Source organism: Nelumbo lutea, chromosome 1, assembly GCF_056320005.1.
Source record: "Nelumbo lutea isolate HS-2025 chromosome 1, American lotus-T2T, whole genome shotgun sequence".
Taxonomy (NCBI): Eukaryota; Viridiplantae; Streptophyta; class Magnoliopsida; order Proteales; family Nelumbonaceae; genus Nelumbo; species Nelumbo lutea.
In genome coordinates, this window is record NC_142684.1 from 182,705,381 (window position 1) to 182,722,514 (window position 17,134).

The 17,134-nt window shown below is 35.6% G+C and overlaps 1 protein-coding gene and 1 pseudogene across 6 annotated transcripts; one reads left to right on the forward strand and one right to left on the reverse strand.

Annotated features, from left to right (window-relative positions):
• Positions 1 to 684: 684 nt before the first annotated feature.
• Positions 685 to 12,668, reverse strand: LOC148879670 (Transmembrane amino acid transporter family protein). 6 transcript variants are annotated; one of them, XM_088961277.1, is made up of 7 exons: positions 12,354 to 12,668; positions 11,958 to 12,188; positions 8,276 to 8,335; positions 2,823 to 2,984; positions 2,206 to 2,336; positions 1,675 to 1,911; positions 685 to 1,443 (listed from the first exon to the last, which is right to left on the reverse strand). In XM_088961277.1, the coding sequence occupies exons 1-7, from the start codon at positions 12,427 to 12,429 to the stop codon at positions 1,054 to 1,056; spliced, it is 1,287 nt and encodes a 428-aa protein (XP_088817403.1). In that variant the 5' UTR covers positions 12,430 to 12,668; the 3' UTR covers positions 685 to 1,053. The 6 variants fall into 6 exon arrangements, with proteins under 6 accessions (XP_088817403.1, XP_088817404.1, XP_088817401.1 ...); XM_088961278.1 differs by having other exon boundaries at positions 8,276 to 8,373; positions 12,354 to 12,665; XM_088961275.1 differs by having other exon boundaries at positions 2,823 to 3,009; positions 8,276 to 8,373; positions 12,354 to 12,665.
• Positions 12,669 to 12,819: 151 nt separating this feature from the next.
• Positions 12,820 to 15,206, forward strand: LOC148879671 (QWRF motif-containing protein 2-like; annotated as a pseudogene).
• Positions 15,207 to 17,134: the final 1,928 nt, after the last annotated feature.

The following is a 17,134-nucleotide window of genomic DNA, read 5'->3' on the forward strand; positions in this document are numbered from 1 at the left end:
TATTAAATAATTAATAATTTTTAATGCATCATTGGTGTAAATATTAACTCTTAAAAATACTACAAAAAAAGGTTGTTTTTATTCCACAAAGGAAACATGGGAAGAGAAGAATATTCAAAAACATTCCATTTTTTTCCCTTCCCATCCCACAAATTTGACAAGACCAAAAAATATAAAAATAAATAAACAACGAAACAAAACCTATCATTGACAAAGGAAACTTCAATTTTTGATTTAGTTGGAAAAGCAGATCTGTATATCTGATTAAGGTTTGCGAATTGGGTCAAATCAGAAGATGCAGTGGACTGGGTGACACTAGATCAGATCCTTTTTAATATATGTAGCAGAGTCCACATCTGCTGTTACCATGATCTCAGAAAAATCTACTATCTCCCAACAAAACACCTAACACACAGGCAACCTAATCAAAAAGCAGACCACTGGGGTCTAGGAATCCAGCCCTATTCTGAATTTTCTGATCAAATTCTACTTTAAAGCCATTTGTTAAACATGCTCCGGAGTTGTGGTCTTATTGGGCAATTGTGCAGGTTGATCTGGGGTGCCCAGACTTTAAATTCAAGTTATCACATGCATGGGTAACATGGAAACTTTGTTGCCTCACCTGAAGTTGAATATGATCCTTGAACTTGAAGATAAAACAAAAGTAAATAAACAGAAAGAAAAGAAAGAAATAATGTGCACTCTATTAAATAAACAAAAGCAAAGGCACAAAAGAAATGCTACCAATTGTTTTTCTAACTTTTGACAGCAATTCCTTGTAATGTGTACATTAATTTCACAGTTGGGGCTGAAGAATGAATCCAGATTATGGACAATAACAACTCCTACTCCATGTTTAGCTTTGCATTTTGTCAAACTATTAGCGCATTCATCAAATAAAACAGTTGTTCTCTTATAATATGTGTGCCCTGATGGCATTGAAACAGCGAATAGCCATTGGATTTTCAACAAATTAGCCAGTTTCTGCACACTCTACTTGTTGCCCAAGATCAAGCAGCAGTTCTTGAATTCTTGGAATGGTGAGATCACATTTCAGTCGACTACATCACTACTGAAGAGCTTGAACTTTTTAGCATCAAGGACCAACTTCCTTATAGAGGAGAAGGAGCCCATGATTCCAACACCAGTGAAGACAACTATAATAGATATGTTGATCCAGAAGGTGAAGGATGTTTTTGGAGGTCTATGGGTCATGTTGAAGAGAAGCATGGGAAGTATAAAGTCAAGAGGAATGAAACCGATAGCCCCTACTACTCCACTGATGTCACCAAAGAATGGCAGCATTGCTGCAAAAAATGTACAGAACACCATGTACAAGGTTCTCAGCAGTAGCCTCGGAATTAGGTTCCTCCTGGAGAACATCCCTTGATTCACATCGGCTGATTTTTTTTCCATGATTTCATACGCAACTTGAGAATAAACCTGCAGTCAAGTCACATATAGTTGAGGAATTATTACACCACTGGAAGTCTGCAACCTAGTAAGATTTTAAATTAAGGGAGGACAACACCAAGCAAGAAACTGGATCTTGACAACTTTGAAATAGATAAGAGTAATCAGGGCTGGTAAGACAATATTCTTGTTGTTTAAGAAATTAAACCCTGAACTTCAGCTTCTCATAATACCATAAGAAGGTATTGTTTATAGGTTTACCAGACCAATGGCAAAGAGCTGAAAGAGAACAAAGATAACTGCGAGACCAAGAACCCATATTGGAGCCAACGAAGGCGCATCGTCTGGCATTAGGCTCTTGAGAATGTTTGAAATGGATTTACTTCCAAATGCCCAATATCCAGAAACAGCTATTGAGTAGAAGGTGACAAATGAAACTGCATAACACATAAGAAGCCCTTTCACCATTTTTCCTGTAGCTGGTGGAGCAACAGTGGCCTGTATGAATCACAATTTGCAAATGAAATTATGGTTGAAGAATTAAAAAAGAAATTTCCAGAATACAGAACTGGATGGGTGCGACTAGCTTCAGCAATTTTGTACTTATTAGAAGGATCTACCAAATAAATAAATAAATAAATAGCACGATCAAGTTGGTTATACAAGCTTATATTAATTATTAATTCGTGTGTAAATCAACCATACAACATGAAGCCTCCAAGGATGAGATTAATATGGTCAATTGAACTGTAAGTTCTCTGAAACTAACAGATTTAAAGGAAGTGATATTACTTGTATCTCTGGTAGGATTCCGTTCCCAAAGATGCCTGCCAAGATAGAAATGGATGTAAAAGCATTGAACGTTCTAGTTGATTTTGAAGCGTCCAAGGAGTAATCCTTTAAGGGGGCATGTTTGGAATGTCCTGCAGGCAATAAATAAACTCAAATATTAAAATCACTTTCAGAGAATTCCCAACCAATTTAATTCGATTTTCTTTTGTCTTTAGGCATGGATGGAGCCCAGTCAACCCAACGCATTTCCAAGCCACGCCCCCTCTGCACGTAATTGCACTACTTGCAGCTCCTGACGGTCCAGCAGCTGGATTGGCCCAAAATTTTCAGAATACAGACCGAAGAGAGTAAGTCAGAGGCAAACTAAATTACCTAACCAGTAGATCCACTCCACTCAATAATTAAGGGATCGAGCTGCATGGAAATATAATAGGTAGCAGAGCTGCAGCCAAGTAGGCACATAGGCAATAATAGTTCGCTGAAAATGCTGCTCCTTACAATTGGATCATCGAGAGCTGTTCAACAGTTATTTGAAATACCAGCCCACCCAGAATCCAGAAACAAGTAATGAAATACAATTGAAATGAGAAAGAAAATAATGGTTTTCTTATCAAAACCTGCATAAATACATGCACCAACCACCAGAAAGGTGTAGCCCAAGCTTAGCAGAAGCGAGCCGAGGTTAATGTATCTGAGAGAATGGAAGGATGGAAGTTGAGAGAGAACTATCATGACCACTGCCACCATTGCTATGAACTCGTATAATTTCAACGGCCCATCTGGATAAAGATTCGAGTACATGATCTATCTTGTTCAAACAAAAGACTGTTAGAACTTCAAATAGAACATTGATCGAATTGAAATATACCCCTTGAATATAAGAATATAATTGATTCAAAGTTGATTCTTTTATATTTGGATTCAAATGATCAAATTTTATCTGAATGTTTCGGATTCATATTGAATTCAGATTGCATTCAGATTGAATAGTATTAGTAAATTAAACTTTCATTACACACACAATATTCAAACCAACTTTACTAAATGTATGATACCGAAAGATCCTTGACTAATCACTAATGAATTTTGACCAATACCACCTGATTCATTACCACTATGATACAGTTTTTTTAAAAGCCTACTTATGGTACCGGTTGATTGGTTTTAAGTTTTTAAGGTATTATAGTCGAACCCCAAAATTGGATACGACGGATCCATATTCCATCGAATTCAGATCACTCTTACCCAAATTGAACTAGAATTCGGTATTCAGATAAACAGATATATGACTATCTTTCTAAGCTATCAAGCTCTCCAAGGTCCAAACAAACACAACTCATCTTATAACCACCATATTACACAAGTTTGGATCAGGGTTCCAAATCCCAAAACTACAGTTTTTATTTTATTACCAATAAAACTTCATTTGTGGTTCATATTCGACCATATGGTGGTACACATCCCTCTTAAACACGATTAGACTGAGTGGCACTGAGCTTGTAACTTGTAAGTTGTATAACTGGGCTTACTATTATGCCTGCCTGCCCGGGCCTGATACTTCACTTTTAGTCCATGGGTTGGGCCGGGGCCAGGCCTTAAGTAGCCTGAGCCAGACCAAGCCTAGCCCAAACTTCCTTATGTATAACAAATAGCGAATAGCAACATAGGACTATAGGAGGAAAGTAGGCAACATAACTAAGAATAACCTTAATAGAAAACTGCAAATGATTAAGTTGTAGCCATATACATTTTATAAGTTCAAAATATAAAAATTGCTTCACTTTTTGCTTATATATTTTACTAATTATTTGAGATGGAACACCCTATAAAATCGAATGAGAAAATTTCATGTACCAAAAAGAAGACTTGGAAGACTTGTCATCCTCCTAGACTTTTGGGGGAAAAACTTTAGCTGTTGGGGCCCAACAGTCTCTTCTGAGAGAATTTTTGGGAATGCCACGTTATTCTGAGAATGAGTAAATTAGTAATTACATATTAATTTATTTTTACTAAATATCAAAGCATGGGCGTGAATAGGTGAACTACCCAGAACGTGCCCAGCCCGGAAACTGTCTCAACAGCCTATGCTGTTGGGTCCCAACAGCCAAAGTTAGTGGGTAGCGACACTTAGCCCCTGAATTTTCCTTTGCAACAAGGACTCACCCTGAACTTATTGCGTCACTTTGCACTTACCTTGTTAGCAAGCTCAACAATGAAGGTAAAATTAAAGCACCCCCCTTTGAAGTTTGATAGGTTGAGAAAAATAATATCAAAATAACAAAAATAGGCATATTAAAGCACAATATCTTTTTTTGTATTTTTAGTTTTTTTATGTATTCCATTTTCTTCAGTGTTTTCCTCTTCTCTTCCATTTTTTGTTGTATTTCTTATATTTTTTTGCAGTTTTTTAAAATTTCTTGTATTTTATGACTTTTCTGTAAATTGTTTTCATAAAATGATATAAGGGCAGTTTGGGGTTTTTGAAATGTTTAAACATGCACATAATAGTCAGGGACCTAAGGACCTAAGTGTCACTACCCCCAAGGTACAAGGTGGCAATCTGTAATTTATCCTAAATTTTATCTAACTATTCATTTGATTTGGCTAGGAACCTTTAATTTTTCACACTAAGGTGGTTCAATAAATAAAAATAAAAACAACAAAAAGACAATACACTTTTAAGCTGTGTTTGATTGTGGTGTAAATATCATTTGCACTTGTATAAATTCGTGGGATTGCAAAAGGTTTTAGTGTAAATTCTGTTTTACTTTTGCTTCAGAATTAACTTTATCTTATTTATTGGTAAGAAATAATATAGGAAGTAAAATGAAGCTTTTACTTTAAATGAAAGAAAATGGAGGTAGAAGGGTAATCTGTCTAAGAGTAAAGGGGTATTTCGTTGGTGTGTTAGCTGGGTTGTCCCAGCATTGACGTGGAATTAAATCCCGCAACCAGCACTTTGGGAAAAAAGGGGTACAGGGGAAAGGGGAAAGTTATTGTTGATTAATAAAAAAGAAAAAAAAAGAATACGGTAGTATGCAAGATGAATGGTCTCCACTTTATATAAAAAATAATTGAGATGGGAGGAAGGTGGTGTAAGTTTTGGATCATTTTTACAAAAGTACAAACTTTGTATCAAATAGAAATGCAAATCATAATTATAAAAAAACCAAAGCAAAACAGAACTAGGTACAAATTTTACACAGTCAACGTTTCCACTACAACCAAAATAAGTTTAGTTTGTCTTGTTTTAAGATTTAAGACACAATGCTATTGAAAATAGGGATGCAACTTGGGCAGGCTAAGGTTGGGCTTTTGTCAAAATTTGAATGGGCCTACCCGTAAGGCCCTGTCCTAAATCAATGTAAAATGCTAAAGAGGTCCACCCAAGTTGCGCCAATGGTATATTAGTAAAATACTTAATTAGTCCCCCACCCCATACCATCACTTTTGGGGTTCTTAGAGAACTGTGTTTCATTGCGGGGTGGGGGAGGGGGGAGGGTGCTGCGCGCAACTTTCTCCTAGCGGGGACCCGTGCATGGGATTTATTAAGCGAAAGCTAAATAATAGAAAATGTCATTTACTAAAATACCATTTTTAGTTTCATGGATTTACTAAGCACCCCCTCTCTATTATTTTAGTAATTAATATTTTTATTGATGATGAAAACCATGAAAATACCCCTTATAGTTTCATGGATTTACTAAAATAATAATGTGATTAACAAGAATTATTTTTATTGATGATGAAAATGAAGTACATAATCTAAAACTAACCAAAAATGAAATTATTTTTCTGTTTGGTGGAGATCAATAGTTTAACTTCTGGGTCAAATGTATCAGTGTCATGATTAAATAATAAAATTAATAAAGTATAAAAACACTAAAATGAAAAAATACATAAATTTTACAGGAAAAACATTTAGGCACATGTATAATATCATACATATCATATTAAACAAAAGATAAGTATATATAACAGAATTATCTTTACACACATAGAAATAAAAAATATAAAAAAAATTGAACACATCTACGGTTCTATATATATACTACTTTTAAAAATATGAATAACTGAAACTTTCTTTTGATTGAAATACCCATTTTTTAAATTTAATCCCTATTTAATTGCGAGGTTTAAAATGTAATTTGAAGTACTACTTTTCACCTCATTTAATTTACTCTCTTTAAATCTTATATTCTTTTGATAAACAAACAAAAAATGACACACTAAGAAGATAAAATATTACAAAAAGAAGAGCCTAGCCAACCAAATAGACCTGTCACATCTACATCCGATTAATAATGAAAAACAAAAATATAAAAAAGTATATGAATTTAGTAGAAATTTTTTTGATACATTATTACTATCATTATTATCATTTAAAATTACCACGTGCAAAGCATGTGCACACTTGTTTAGTTCATTAAGAAGTTACTTCAAATCAATTGTTAACAAATGAAACATGATTAGAAACAATTCAGCACAAGGCTTTCAATGCATTACATGGTGTGGGAGTCATTCGTTTTTATATGTTACAAAGTATGAATATTCTCAACTCTAACCTTTTTGTACCTGTTTCATAAGGCACTTGGGCAATAGTACGTGGATAATATTTTATAATATATTAACGCTTGTTAGTAATTAAAATTAACTAATCTCTAACATTTGGCATATCATTAACCATGAAAATCGATTTGTATATAACTATATATTGTGTTGTGCTTTGAATTTTTTTGTTGTATCCTGCTTCATGTCCCGAACAAGGTTCAAAGTATTTATACGTATCAAGCTGATGGCTTCCCAATATGCCCCTCCAATGAGTGTATTGTGTCAGACTATGATTCAGAGGGTAGTCGGGCCTTAAACCGACCCCTCTGAACCGGTTTTGAAAAATAAATAAAACCTAAAAAAAGTACCAATACAGGTCAATACGCCCTACTGATGTATCAACCTATGTCAATACTTTGAACCTTGGTCCAACCAATATTTGTGTTAACAACCTAAAGGAAAATTTTCGAAGTGTTTTATGGTGAAAGTGTAGCCCCCGTGGTGGTTTGGAGCTGATTGATCCACATTCAGCTTCAGGTCTGACATAAATATGTTATATTATGTTGTTGATGCTTTTCTCATTTATGCATCTTTCGGTTTGCACAATGAGTTTGAGCAAGTCTTTGAGAGAGAGTTCAAGTGTATTAGCCATTAGGTTTTGGGGTTTTTTGAGAGAGAATTTGTTCAATTTTGCACTATCCATTGCCATTCTTCATAGTGGAGTTTTTGTTCCTCCTTCACCCGTAGATATAGGCTTTAAGCCAAATCATATAAATCCATGTATGTATGCTCTGTTTTTGACTTCTTTTTATATCTGTTTTGCTTCATTTGTGGCATTTAAATTTGAGTTTTCTGATTTTTTTGTTCTGGACTAATATCATTATATGTCTACAAAAATACATATCAATACTATGAACCATGTATATCATTGCCCCATTTAATATAGGTTAGATGCCTGGGCCCAACTTACCCTTAAGAAACAGAGCAATTCATAGTACACTAAAACATCTCCACACAAATGTTAAAGTGCTCAGAGGAGAAAATAGCTTATGCAACAAATTTTCTAACTTTTGTAATTTTGACACCATACATGCCCTTAATTTTCTTTATCTATTCATCTGAGTACTATCTGTCCATGTTTTTCCTCCCTCTCTATTTTGCTGCACGTGCAAATGCAAGTACTGAATATGAAATTTGGGCTTAGTTTGGAAAGAATATAAATATAAATATGTACAGAATAAATACATACAAAATAATACAAAATACAAGGTTCTGCATTCTACACATTTGCATCTATACTCCTCCCAAACTAAGCCTTAGGGAAAACGAGCATTGGCTCTATTTGGGAAAAATACAAATACAAACATATTTACATTTTTTATTGTACATATTTACATTTATACTTTTCTCAAATTGAGCCTTAAATTCAATATTGCATTAATAAGAATTTAATGAGGACGAATTACCAATCATTCACGAAGAAAGAACACCAGCAGATGAATGAGAATAATATATATACCTGGAGGCACTCCCCCGCAAGCAGTATAGCACCGATTCCAACCCCAGTATTGATAGCCGTCTGAATAAAAATTACAAAATAAAACATCCACCCCGACCCTATAAAGGGCAAAAGAAAGCATATTAATAAGTAGATGATTTAAATTGGGTTTGGTATCATCGATGTTTCTACATGAGACGTTTTAGGTTTATCAATATTAATTGGCATATAATTATTAATTGAGGCTATATTTATGGTTGAAAAATGCATTTTGAGAGGTCTAATCATTTTATCTGAAGTAACTTTCACATGTGATATGACAATACATATATGTTTGATCAATTTATATTGATCAATCCAAAATATTTTATGCATAAACAGCAATGATATCAAACACAAACTTAATCAAGTATGTAAATGCATCAGCAAGACCCTACTCCAATTAAACATTGGACATGCCAGGGATGAAAATAAATATCTCCCATTTTCTTATATCAAGAGAAAAACAATTCCAATTTTCTTTGCTACATGGTTAAACTTTAGTGCATTTGAAATGGTAGGTTTTGAAGCTTATCATTCAATGATATTTCATATTTTGTATTGTATTTCGAAATATTGAGAGTTGAGATATAGATATTTCTGTCAACTTATATTAAATCAATGTTTATTAAGTGTATCAATGTGTTTTGTGTTATAGGACACAAGATTTTAATATGTTCCAAAACCTATCTGAAACCAAATTCAACCAGCTCCCAAGGATGAGACAATTTAAAAAAATGCATGTTTGTCATGGAGCCATGGAATGTTCTGAACGGAATTTATGAAGTTTTCCATTAAATCAAGAACCTAGCCCCTGTTGTTATCTCTCCAAGCTTAATATACCTTTGTCGTCCCATCTTCCCTTCAGCGAAACCAAGCCAGAATTATGAAGGGCCAGGAAAACAAGGTTGATAAACTAATAAATCAAATAGAACCAATTATATATTCAATTGCTTTGTGTTTATGATAAACGCAAAGGTAGGGTTTACAAGTGAATGGTCATTCTATCATAACATTCGCATCTCCTCTTACAATGGTTAATTTCCTTTTAAATTTACCTACTTGTGCTTTTCTTTTGCCTCAATGCTTCTCCAACTCCAATGAATCTTATACATACAGTCGCTAATGGATTTGTTTACTGGATGTTTTGGTCGCGACGCGAGTGATGCAGAGAGGAGCCACTGCAAGTAACATTTTGCTTACCTTGCAATTCTGGATTTGCTGGGACGATTTCAGTAAAAAGAGGAGTTTTGTAGTTTGGAAGGAGTATAAATACAAATATATAGAATGCAAAATTTCATATTTTATATTATTTTGTATGTATTTATATTTATTCTGATTCCAAACTGAACCTCAGTTCAGTTTAAAGGTTTTGCATTCTATGAATTTGTATTAATTGAAAAATTTTAACCAATCAAAAACCCCACATGAATTTGAATGAATAACAGTTGAAGGGTGATAGATACTGGTTGGTTGGTTATCAACATTTTAGGTACAATTCCTTTTCAGTCGAAGCCTACACGTTTTTGTCGTGTGCAAACGAATATAGGTGCTGATGGCGAAATTCTTTTAACGATGGAATATGGATAATAGAGCCGCATCAACCATGTTATTAAGCTTTTCATGGTTAACATGGGTAAAAATGATTATATAGTGTGTTTCCTAGGGTGCAAGTAAGGCCGGGTTAGGTGGGGTTGACCAGCCCGATTGTGAACCTCCAACCCTAACCCTAACCCAGCCGGGCCAAACCTTAAGTCCTTGATTTGTCTACTTTTTTTTTTTCATTAGCGGTCCTAATGAAAATAAAATCTATCATCCATCATAATAGATATCCTACCAAAATTTTAAAATCATGAAATCAGCAATCATAGAACACGAAATGTAGAATAAAACCCACTAATAACAACTTGTCATTAGAATTATGGATTAAGAATTAAGACAAATGGATATGATAGTTTGTAGTGAGAATATAATAACAATACAAGAGCCGGCTCAAGGTCGGAAACAGTCAATTCAAGCCTTGACTCATTATCGACCTGATCTAACCCAGTGGGAATGGATAGAAACATTCCTCCTGACTTTTTCTTTGAGTCCGATTCACACGATCGATATTAAATTAAGGGTCATTTATTAGAACACCCTTCTTGTTACATGAATTTATTTAAACTTATCCTCTATGTTTTATTTACTAAAATCCCCCTTATTATTAACAACCTATTTACTAATCGACCTTTTACTAAGAAGTGTTTGTTTTTTCTTCTAAAAATAGTAATATCATCAGCTAAACTGAATGGAAAATGTTCAAGGGCATTTTTATTCCAAAATTACCCCTAACACTTTTTCGTACAGAAAATAAAATTGACCAAATAGAATAGTCACTTGTGTCTTATTAAGAGCAAAAATGGTCATTTCATTTTCTTTTTACTTTCTTTTGATTAAATTTATTCAAATGGAGATTAGGCTGCATTTTGTTGAAGTGCAATTTTATTTGCACTAGTACAAATGGATGGGAGTGCAAACAAAAAATTGCAAATTCCAGTTTAACTTTGTTTTGATTTAAACTTTATTCTACTATTTCATGTCTTAATTAACTTCATTTGTACAACAATCAAACAAAATAAGCTAAATTTTGAAATAAAAAATAGGTCAAAATTTACACTCATATCATTTGCACCACCATAGTTTTGCATCAATACAAATTTATTTGTATTGCAACCAAGCATAGCCTTACGGTCAAAACTATCATTTTCCACTGTCATCCAATGGAAGGTCAATTAAGTAAAGTACACTGCAAACTATAGGATAAATATCAATAAATCCATGAAATTATTGAACCCTTAGGAGGCTTTCTTTTTTTTTTTTTTTTTTTTTGAGAGGGGGGGAAATTGGTCAATGAGATTTTAGTTCCCATTGATTAGGAATTCCATATTCATTTTCCAAGTGGTATAACATTTGAATGAGACAAAAAATCTCCTACTATGAAATAAAAAACAATGCACTTAAATTAAAGCCACCTCATCTATAAAATTACAACACTTTTCAAAAAAAAGAGGATTTGTGGTGGAATGCGTAATTATGAAAAACAGAAAAAGCATGAACGTGGAGCAACTTTGGGAAATTTCGGTCAATACACCTAACACCCCATGGGTGATGGAACCGGATCCCATCTCCTACAACTACAAACTACAATCATGGCATGTATAACGACGGACCAAGAGGAGACCGGATCTGCTCGACCAAGAGTAACAAACAGATCGTCGCTGGCGCATTCAGTAGTACTCTTGACTGGGTTAACGTAGCCCGTTTTACACGCCCATGTTTGTAGCACATAAAAGTGTATACCTAACCTGATCTTATGATTGTTAATTCATTATTCAAGGATATTAGCCAAATCCAATTAACTATATGCTGGCCCAGCCAATCAAACCCTTTCAGCTCTGCAGACTCTAATCTGCACCCACCAAATTCGTACTCCTAAGTCTAAGAGGTCGTCCAAACTTTCGAACTTTTCCCTTTCTTTCTCTGTAAATTGGGTGTTTCGATGATGGTTCAGTTGAGAACATCAGATAGATGGTTCAGACTTAAGAGTATTTTGTCTTTTGATCCCGATTTTAACTATGATAATATTAAAATAGGAGGCAAAGTTTTTGAGGAGGTTACCTACCGAGGACATCGGCGGCGAGCTCCCGGAATCTGATGTGGCGGCGACCCTCCTTCTCGCAGTGGTCGAGAACCTTGGACATGAGATAATAAGAGTAGAAGGTGACAACGGCCATCCCCGTCAGACAAAAGAACCCCATCGCCCATCCCAGTCCCCTGAAGGCGTAAGGCAGAGTCAGTATTGATGGCCCCACTATCGCCGTCGTCAGATGAAATCCGGCATGCCACCAATTCCCTGATTGTATTAAACAGTACCAGTAGCATAACATGGCCAACAGAGAAACGATTGTTTATTTCTTTTAACAAAGAACTTGAGAAATTAAGCATTAATAATAAAACAGAGAGGGAGAGACTAGCTCAGTAGAAGGCACGGAGCCATACAGCATGGTTCGGTTGTTACCTTTTGATTCTAAGACGAAAGCAGCTCCAGCGTCGTCTTCGCGATGATTCCCTGAAAATCTCGGAGGCTCTGCCATTGACGACAGAGAGAGCTTAAGCCGTTTGGAGGAGGCCTATGAGAATGGTGATGATTATCTGTAGTCGTAGTGGTTCCGGCAAAGGAGGGGAATTTACGAAACTCCGATCACCGGCCTTAGTGCTCACATCAAAGAGGCGTTAAAAGCAATATAAGCATTACACGGCACGCCTTCCCAGTTCTCTCCCTTCACACAAGACAGGACCCAAGTCTGATGAGTGATGACTGATGAGTTAATGTAACGTGTAATAATATAATGTGTATAATGTCTATCTTTCTAAAAAAACGTCTGATGAGTGACGAGTTCAAACGATACGGGATCTGCTGCTACCAAAAAGCGTAGAGATACGCTGAGAGCATACATCTAGCCGCACATCGGGTACATCTTCCGATGAATTCGGCGTACAAGGGCGGTTCCCGATGTAAGGCAGGGTGCCGTACTCTTGATCTATTGCTTGCAACTGATTCGGGCTCAATGTCAACAGACGGGACTATTTACAGACCCACCAATCTGAACGGTCTGTCCGACTCCATCTCTTTCTTACGGTAGCGAGATTAATCACTCTAATGGCTATTGACAAATTAATAATTAGTCTGTGTTATCAGTAAAACTTATTAGCAAACTTTGCAAATGCAAGGCTGTCCTGAACATTTGGAATTTGGAGGGGATTTCATTTTCAACCTCGGGCAAGTAAATCGAAAGTCAGACTCGCATCGACGGTTTTTTTCTTTTTTAAATTTCGGGGTTAATTACTTAATCCTCCCTTTGTTTTGTGAATTTTATGGTAAATACTTAAAACCTCCTCTATACTTTTATTAACCATCCTTTACGAGGCCTGCCCTTTATCTTAATTATTTTTATTTCAATAAAATGTTTGGATAAAATACAAAAATCTCCTCTGAATTTTTTGACAATCATAAAAACCTCCTCTATAGTTTCATTTTAACAAAAACCTTCTCTCTATTTTTGAAAAATTCAACAAATACCTCCCTTCGGTTAATGACCTGTTCGAACACTGTTCATCTTCTTCCTCACACTTATTGTGGCAGAATGGCGGTGCACTCCCCCCTCCAAAAGATTGCAAAGAACTCTCCATCAAGACACTCTGCTTACCTCCTCACAACAAGAAGAGATTCATCAAAATCTAAAAAGGCCTCCCCTATTACCTTTTGAAAAGGACAATGGCGTCATTGGTTCTCGAAGACCGAAGTCCAAAGAAAACACTTCTAGGTACATGTCCCCTTCCACTTCCACCTCTTCTATTTCCTTCTATTCTTCTAGACAATGCCCACCTCCTCTTGTTTTGAGGTCCACGACAACCACTTCAACACTTTTGTTGTCCTTGATCAAACGGTCTCAATCTACCGAGTGGAAGCGTCCAGTCGCCCCTCAACCCACCACGCCACTTGCCTGATTCAACGAGGACGGGCAATGCTGCCGAAGTTTCAATAGCTTTAAAAATGTTGTTCACTTCTACACGGAGTTTATCAGTTCCGTTTCATGGGGAATCGTTCTCACTTCCGATTAGTAAGATGAAGGTCGCTCCAATGCCCAATTAGAGTAATACGAGAAAGGCTACATTGGAGTAGAGGAGGACGATGCCATTGAGAGGGAAGATTGAGGGTCCTAGAGGAATAGATCAGATGGAGAACTCAAAACCCATTGATCAGCAACGTTGGCCGGGCAGAACTAGAATGGTGAATCCTTTAACAAGAAGTTCATATTACACTATTGACAAGAAAAAACTCATTGGATCTGGAACCGTGGTTCATGCATTGGAGCAATCAATGATTGATGAAGGTAGGAGGGCATCGTTTGATGGTAGATTACACTAGGATTCAAGCATTGTCGACTTTGTAAAGACTGCTTAGCATGCAATGGATGCCAATTCCACAAACCTCCCATTGAGGTTTGTAACCACAGGTTTATTTTCAAAATTATAGGAGGGTTTGTTAAATTAAAATCATAGTTCATTCTTTTCTCGGCAATCTTTCTCCGACTCTTCTTTTGTTTTCATTCCAATGTTCTACTTCCAGCTGAATTTGGTCCTTTAAGACCTTGAGTTGATTCTTTTTCTAGGAGGTGAACAGAGGTGCATTCTTGGTCTTGAATTTTCTCTTTTGATTTGTCTGATAGAAATTTGTTTTTTTGAGAGTTTGGTCTAGGGTCCTTGCATTCCCTATTTTTTCCCTTGCAAAGTTTGTATTATACAGATGAGTTGCTTTTCTTGTACGAATCATCAGGGAAAGGGCATAAGAAAAATTGAAGACAGTAACAACATTCAATCTCGCTATCGCCATTTCTGTAGTTCTTCAAGTCGCTCTTATTCCTTCATTTCTCTTTGCCGATTCAAACCTTCTGTTGATCTCCTTACCACTGCTTTGGCTTACAGGAACCAGTTTGTAATGGATGCCAATTCCAAAAATGGGTCATTAGTTCCCTTCGATCTCACTGCATTTGATACTGAGAGTGGCTCCTCTGGCAGAACTTCTGGAGTACAGGAGTGCAATAGGGTTTCTCAAGCTCGGATTGGGCCTCATGGAATCAGTGTCCCTGCTAGGTTTTGGCAGGAAACAAATAGCCGGTTGCGGCATTTAAAAGACCCTAGTTTGCCATTGTTGACGAACACTAGTTCAAGGACGACTGTTCCACCAAAACTTATTTCATCCAAGAAACCATTGCGTTTAAGCAATGGTTCCATATCATCTCCTCGGGTTATCTCCACTACCGGCAATAGGACGTTGTTAGATATTGGTAGGTTGCACCATCTTTTGTGATGAGGAGGAACAAAATGGCTCGTGGGGAAGCCTCGGATAGAGAAAAAAAGAAGAGGGAGAGCAAGAGGAAACGTAGAGATGCCATTGAATATTGAAGAATGATAGAGAGAGAGTGGAATGATGAATAGTGCTATTTCGTGTTAGTAGAGAGAGAGAGAGAGAGAATCGAAGGAAAAATCAAGAAGAGGAAAGGTTGGAGGGGGGAGTGCACCACCATTTTGTCATTGTGCGTCGTGAGGAAGAAGGTGAACAGTGTTCCAAATGTACATTAAATCATAAAAGGGTAAAATAGGTATTTTGAAAAAATATCATCTCTTTAATGCTTTTCGTCTTGATCATTAACAGAAGGGAGGTATTCGTTGAATTTTTCAAGAATAAAGGGAGGATTTTGTTAAAATGAAACTATAAGGGAGGTTTTTATGATTGTCAGAAACTTCAGGGGAGGTTTTTGTATTTTATCCAAAATGTTAATATAATGCTTTTATTTAAATTTTTATGTTTTCCCACGAGGAATTTTATTATTTTATTAGATTAAAGACCAAAGTTTAAAGAAATGGACCATGGGGTTGGGCATCAAACCATAAAAGAGAGACATTCGTGGGTAAGAAGTTCAATCAAGGTTTAATCAGATGTTGAACTATGATCACATAATAAATATAAAATACTATCATTTAACATGTAATAATTGTATAATATATAATATGTAATCTGCATAGTTACAATATATATTATAATATTAATTACATATATTCAAAATATATATATATATATATATATATATATATATATATATATTTTAATTTTAGTTTTAGTTTTTATACTAAAAATAAGATTTGAGACCAAAAAGGCTTTTTTATTTGAAAAAAAAAAAAACTAGGTAAGCAAAGTTATGGCTTAAAAAAATCACTCAATATGGAACACAAAGTTAAAAGAAGGGTAAATATACCTTGACTTAAATTAATATAAATATATCCAAAGTTTTTAAAATAGACTTAAATATACCTTGTGATTATTTTACCCGTTGCGGTTGAGATGTTGACATCAAAAACACCACCAAAACGACACAAATGGCTCCCAGCGTTGGTTTCAGATAGATATCTGATTCAACTACCACTCAACAAGCCACTAAGAAGTTATAGTACATTATTACATCTGGTGTGTTAATGTTTCAAAGACCTATATGGTGTATGGGATATTGGACAATGGGATCACGCACATTTCAAAGACCCATCATCAAAGGCTAATTCAAACACTGATCTTGGATGGCCATGGTTATCTTGTTCTCTACGAACCAAGAGCTCGACAGTAAGGGTGTCAATACATCGGTTTTGGATCGGAAGATCCCATTCAGGTTAAAATCAATTTGGATGGATTGGACGGACTAATAATATATATTGGATTAGACCAATCCGGTCTAAAATATTTGTTAGATTGGATTGGACCCGATTCATCCGTAACAAATTTATATTGGATTAGATTGGATTAAGCCAATATCTGGTCCATTGATATAAGATAAGAATATATGTGTCAATAGACCAGATTTGGGTTGAAACCAATCTAAATCAAAATGAATTTGAATAGATTGGACGGTCCATACATTAATTTGGACCAGTCCAAATTAATCCAAAACATTTATTGGATTGGATTGAACCTGGTCCATTTATAATGAATTCAGATTGCACTGGATCGAATTGGACCAAATCCAATCCAATTGACGCCCCTACTCGACAGATCCTCCATCACTCTGGACGAGCAGAGTACATGAAGGAATGAAATTAAAGTCAGCTAGCTATCCCCCTTCTCAAAAGTCCAGCAAAGAATAGTGGTTTCTGCAACTCTAATGTTTGATCACAAGAAGTAGAGAAGAGAAAGCCATGAGTTTATAAAGCCAAAACTTCGACCATTTCCCTAAACCATCTCAACACACC

What these genes read in the sequence shown, in the direction of transcription:
- LOC148879670 (XM_088961275.1), bottom strand. Translation starts at nt 12,429, where the DNA reads ATGGCAGAGCCTCCGAGATTTTCAGGGAATCATCGCGAAGACGACGCT. An exon ending in GCTCGCCGCCGATGTCCTCG is followed by an intron (nt 8,374 to 11,957) that starts GTAGGTAACCTC and finishes TGCCCTTTATAG; the next exon opens with GGTCGGGGTGGATGTTTTAT. An exon ending in AGCTCTTTGCCATTGGTCTG is followed by an intron (nt 1,444 to 1,674) that starts GTAAACCTATAA and finishes ACTTGACTGCAG; the next exon opens with GTTTATTCTCAAGTTGCGTA.